Consider the following 6,049-nt stretch of genomic DNA (forward strand, 5'->3'; position numbering starts at 1 on the left):
GTGTGTGTGTGTGTGTGTGTGTGTGTGTGTGTGTGTGTGTGTGTGTGAGAGAGAGAGCGAGAGAGAGAGCGCACAAGGGACAGCAGGGAGGTAACAGAGTTGACAGTGATCTAGTGCTCCCCTGCTGCCCAAGTGCAACACAGAAACCATACAGAATAGAACATAATAGAAAGAAGTGCAGCTTTAATAAAAGGAATAAATACACAGTTAACCTCATCTGTCTTATTTCCTTTCTGTGAGTCAGATACTACCACTACCTGTTCACCCACTACGTCCCGGCCAGCCTGCTGACAATGGTGGACCGCATGGCTAATTGTGAAGACATCCTGATGAACTTCCTGGTTTCAGCTGTCACCAAGCAGCCGCCAATCAAAGTCACACAGAAGAAGCAGTACAAGGAAACCATGATGAGCCAGGTAGAGCTTTATTGTCAGCTGTACACACACCACTGATATGTGGGCGTCCTTAAAGTTAAAGCAAAACTGTCCTGGAGCCTATTTTCCCATGTCCTTGTATTTAAGTGAGAAATGGGGACAAAAGTTATGGAAATTGTTCAAATATTGAGAGACAGCGCTGTAACCGGCAACTGCAAAACAAGCTGCACAGATTGCACAGCTTTCAGTGTGACGTTACGTCCACTAAATGTGTTTGCGTTTGCCACTGACAGACTTAGAATGTTGTTATTGGTGTCTGACAACATAATAGAAAAGGACCCTACAGAGAAATAAAAGGCTCCTCTTTAGCTTCTGCTTGATCCGGTCTGTTTGTTACATCTCGCTGTAGAAGTCACATTGTGGAATCTGAATGTGGAATAGCAACAGGTCCCACTCTTCACAGCATTCTTCCTCTGTTGAAAAATACCAAAGTTACCCTTTAAGACTGGTGATCCCAGCCACAATGCATTTTTTTAAGAATTAAAATGATCAGTCATCAGTGTTATAGGAAATGTTTAATTAAAAGAAAAAAATATCAGGTAGAACAACAAGACCTCAGATTATCTTGTAAGGTGAGTTTTGTCCCGTTCATGTTTTTATTACCGTGTATTTACCCTTTAACTGCTCGGTGCTCTGCCAGCACCATTAGCAATTAGACGCCGACTCGCCGTCAACATGTTGAGAGACGTTGAGAGGCAATCCAAATGATCCCAATGCGCCCTTAAAAACATTCTGAAATAAATGATGTCATACCACTAACAGAGCAATCCAGCAGTCCGACAGTATAATAAATCCTTTAGGGCAGGCTTCCTGAGTGTTAGAATATTAAGAAAATAGGAAATAGCAAAACTAAATCCGCTATGACCCTCCATCTACAACGGAGTGTTTGCAATGTGTTGAGGCAATGACACGTTAGCAATACCAAGTTTCCATAACTGGAGCCTGTATGTTCACCTCCATGTCGTCTTCGTCCCTGACTTTTGCTTGGACATTTCTGTTTCTCGGCACACAATCAGTGGAATAGTGTGAAACGATCAACAGGAATGTGTATCTTGCATCATGCATCCTGCATCTTGCATGTGCTATACAGCACAAGATACAAACAACATGGAGACTCCTTTATCATTAATAGTACTCCATAGCGCTACTTTTGGTCAAAATGTGCACTGGGCACCTTTAAGAGAGCTTGACGTTGGTTTTGATATGTTCCACATAGAATAGTTAAATTCCCTGACTCCCTTTTCAAAAATAGAAAAGACGATGAAAAGAGATTCACCTCCTTGTGTTGGATGAATAGTGGAGAGGCTTCAGGCTATGTACAGCCCTGACCTTCTCTGTGGGAGATCCATATATGTCCATGTTGTATGTGTGCGTGTGTGTGCATGTGTGTGTGCGTGTGTGTGCGTGTGTGTGCGTGTGTGTGTGAGCGCCCGTGTATGTGAGTGCTTCCTGTGGCCAGCACTATGTCAGCTTTTGATTGATGGCCTGACCACAGGCAGGACGATGACTCGGCAGTATGGACTCAGTGATTAATGTCTTAATTGTGAAGGCAGCACGGCAAACCGAGATTTACTTCCTCCTTTCCCCGCTCTCGCTTTCTCTCTTCCTTTTTGAGTGTCCCTTCCCCCCTCTCTCACCCCCGATTTGTGCCTTTGCTTGAAGTAAAGTGGAGGAATCTTTTAGGAAACTTGTACCACCAGATTTGAAGCAAAAATAAGTCAGGACAGATGTGTCTTGGCTGATATTTCTCATTTATCCATTCATTTTATATTCCAAGAGTAGAGATGTTTTATGTTTTGAAGGGCCAAACCATTTCTTTGAGTTGATTTTTTTATTATTCTACCTGACCCTCTGTAAACCCGGCTGCCACCCTCCTGCTGCACACAGGATGAATCTGCTCCAACTCTATTCAGGAAGCTTCAAATGCTGTGACCACTGAGGGGAACAGCGCACAACAACTGCATCGTTCAAATAACTGTCGTTAATAATGTAATATCTCAGTGACCTACTGCTAAAAATGAAGGTGACATGAAAGAGCTGAAGTCCATGTTAACAATAAGATGCAATCAACGGCAAGAGCCTCTAAAACAAGTATGCGATATATGATCAGCTGCACCATTTTAGACTCTTCAAATCTCCCAGGTTATGTGTACCACTGCTGTACAGGCAGAGGGAGATATACAACCTGCTATAGTTGCAGCCAAAAAGTTGCAAAGCAGGTTGTACTAAAGACACTTTAGTGTATGTGTTCTACCAGTTTGACTTTCTGTGCTGCTGTTTGCAAAAGTGTCAGCAACTACTCTGGGGATTCCCACAGAGTGAAACAGCTGTCCCAGGTCGACCAGCTCTGTCATTGTGATGAACCTGGATTCTCTAGAGGAGCGGGTGGTGAAAACAAATAGCGGGAGATACAGTATGTGTTACTATGAGCTACGCCTCCTGCCACGTCATGACAAGCTGTCCGCGATAAGGAGCCGCTTCACCAGCATGGAGGCGCTCCTGTTCGACCCTCACCCGTCAAAATCCGCCGTCTTTGCTCATGATGCTGGCGAATAAGTCAGCATGCCGCTTATGTGTTTATGAGCAATATGGCCTCATGTGATTCTATGGGATAGCAATCAAAATAGTTGTTTCAAGTTTGTTGTGACAATAAATAAAAACTTGGGAGACAAAGCAATTTTAATCATGCAAGCATATAGACATCTAACCTTGTAGCCAAGGAAACACGCAGCTCTAAAAACAGACCACAGAGAGGAAATGAAAGCCGTGTTCAGATTCATTACAGCACTGCTAGCATACCTTTTTGTCCCCTCTTCAGTAATTATAATTGAAACGATGTACCGTCCAGAGAACAGAAGGCCAGGGTGGATTTAACAGCACAGCACAGAGAAAATAGGAAGCAGCTTTGGTAGGTATGTCCTGGCTGTGTTAGCTCTCAGCTTTTAAGGTACAGTGGTTCACCAACTAAACCTGTCTAATCACTACATCACCAAGCTACTTAAACCAAATATACATCACAAAGAGGTGCAGTGAATTTTCTTGGTGTGACCAAGACTTTATCAGGTGTTTATATATTCCTTATTTTCATTATCTTCTAGATAGTATTACAGTACCAGCTGCTACAAAGCTGTGTTGATTGATTCCTTAGTTGCTCTGATACATTTATCCTCCCCCCTCTCATCTGTCTTTCTCTAAACCAAGGGCTCCAAGTCATCTCGGTGGGCCGACCCAGACCACTTCGCCCAGCGACAGACCTGCATGAACGCCTTCAGTCGCTGGCTGGGTTTCATGCCCCTGGTGCACTCCCAGATGAGGCTGGACCCCGTGTTGTTCAGGGACCAAGTTTCCATCCTGAGGAAGAAATACAGGGACATTGAGAGGCTGTGATTGCGCAAGGATACACACCAAATCATTGTGTGTGTTCGAGAGGTCGTGACCAGAATGCACACACTGAATGTGAACATTTGTGAGGCTATAAAGGAAAACTCACACATGGACACTGGACATAAAAATGATAAAACACGGAGGTACACACAAGGCATTTAACTGCATATTTTCATAGGAAAAAAAAACTATGTATGCAGGGTTGACTGTGCAAACCCGCCATCTGTGACAATACACATGAATATGAATGCATGGATACACATGCAACAACAACCTGGACAAATTCAATACAGTCCTGACCACAGACATCCAGTATGTGTTGCATGGTTTGAACAAGACAACTGTACAAGGACCTGAAAAACATATTGTGTTTGAGTAAAAGAAAAAGAGAATCTAAGAGCTATATTTATTGTCGAAGTAGGACTGTTGGCCGTAGAGGAGCATACAATATATTGTTGGACAAATGGTTAAGAGATTTAATGGTTCGAGGTTGTATTCATAAAGTCAAAGGATGCACGCTCTGGGGTTACGTATGTAAAGTAAAGATACATTGTGGACAAAGGGGACAAACTGTAGCTTCTGGGTCGGGCCACGTGACAGCTGCTACCCCAAAACACCCGGAGACAATGGCTCTTGTACACTACTGTAGATTTTCAGCTGCAGCTCTTGCCTGTATGAAGCAAATAGAAAAATAAAATAAAGAGATGTTGTGTTATGAGACAAGAGGCCAGGTTTCAACAGCATTCCTTGCTTCTTTTCTTAATTTATTTATTTTTTAACAAAATTCTACCCTTTCTTACTTTCCAGTTCTTTGAATTTTGTTGTTGTCACCGACTCTTCTGTCCTCACGCGTGTAGGTGCACACTATTCAGCTATGTAGACAGATTCCTAATAAAGGTGGAAGATAGGTAAAAAGGTAAAAATAAATACAAAACAGATAAATACATTAAAATGTTGTTTTAGCAACACATTACGCTTTGGCTACGTTGAAGACATAATGTATCTTTGTACTGGCTGCTCCTGCAGCATCCAGCATAGGGCTGTGTGAGTCACAGCCATAACAAGACAGTGCGCCTTTGTTTTGGGATTACGTGGGATTGTTGTTGTTCAGTTTTTTGAACCAAGCAAAACTTCATTCAGTCTGCTACGAATTGCTATGTCTTGTCAGCTATTATCAAAGGATGCAGATGACAGGAGACAAATAATGGAAATGTAAAAACTAAAATGCCAAAATTGTCATTGGCACTCAATAAGGTATTTCCTGTATATCGGTAGTTCGATTAGGAAATATGTATATATACACTTTACAACCAATTTCTGTGTAAAAGGGCCATGCAGACCTCGCGTAAAAAAATAAAAATAAAAAACTGGATTTATTTCTACATTTGTTGAGCAGATCTCTGTGGTGCATATTCACCACTTACACGCTGCGTTCACCCCTGATGTAGCCATGTAATTAACAATCCCACTACTTTTCTTGGCAACACCTGCCCTGCGTATCTAGTTGAGGTCAGTGCCATTGCTTGAGTTTTAGGCATTGACCTCAAGCAATGACCATCGGCTTACTGGTACCTCGCAGTATCATTACCTAAAAAACTGTGACCGTGTTTTTCTCCAACCTATTTTAGATGAAACACCGGTCACTTCTGTGTGACAGAAAGCCTTGATGGTTGCGTTCCCATGAAAACCGCACACATGGGGGACTCGTTAAGTATGACGGCTACAGTTGCTTGGGAAATAGCACTATGGTGCACTGAATTTGATGAATTTATCAGACCACAGATGAGACAAGAATTAGCTAGATAGAGCACCCCCGCGATCCCACCGCCTCCTACCTCGCTGCTGGGAGACTACTTCACCGGGAGGAGAGCAGACGACAGCTGAGCCGGACCTTAAGTTTAGAGGCTGCAACTCAAATTCAGCCCGCAGTGACCCCCGGTATTTGGGTTCGCTGATTAATTGATCAAATTCAGTGCCCCATTGCTCCAACGACAGACAGGGCAGGTCTAGATTACTGATTATTCTTTTCAAACTGACAGCAATATTTTGGGATATAACCTGCTGCTCACTGATGTTTTCTGCAAACATCCAACCAGTAGGAGTCACTAGTGCAGAGACAAGGTCACAATCCCCTACTGGCTTCTCATCAAGTATACGCGAACATACGCCCAAGTTTAAGCTCTGCTGCAAGAAATTGAACGTCTCTGCAATGATAGGTGAGTGTTTTGGGT

The 6,049-nt window shown here is 43.0% G+C and overlaps 1 protein-coding gene across 1 annotated transcript in view; it reads left to right on the plus strand.

Annotated features, from left to right (window-relative positions):
- Window positions 1-4,516, plus strand: part of LOC116391326 (exostosin-1) — a 175,741-nt gene extending 171,225 nt beyond the window's left edge. The window contains exons 13-14 of the mRNA XM_031861821.1: window positions 245-416; window positions 3,636-4,516. Of these exons, the coding sequence (XP_031717681.1) occupies window positions 245-416; window positions 3,636-3,821 (358 nt within the window). The 3' untranslated portion in view covers window positions 3,822-4,516. The remainder of the gene's footprint in view (window positions 1-244; window positions 417-3,635) is intronic.
- The last annotated feature ends 1,533 nt before the right edge of the window (window positions 4,517-6,049 follow it).

This window comes from Anarrhichthys ocellatus, unplaced genomic scaffold (genome assembly GCF_004355925.1).
Source record: "Anarrhichthys ocellatus isolate YVR2014 unplaced genomic scaffold, GSC_Weel_1.0 scaffold25, whole genome shotgun sequence".
NCBI classification, from domain to species: Eukaryota; Metazoa; Chordata; class Actinopteri; order Perciformes; family Anarhichadidae; genus Anarrhichthys; species Anarrhichthys ocellatus.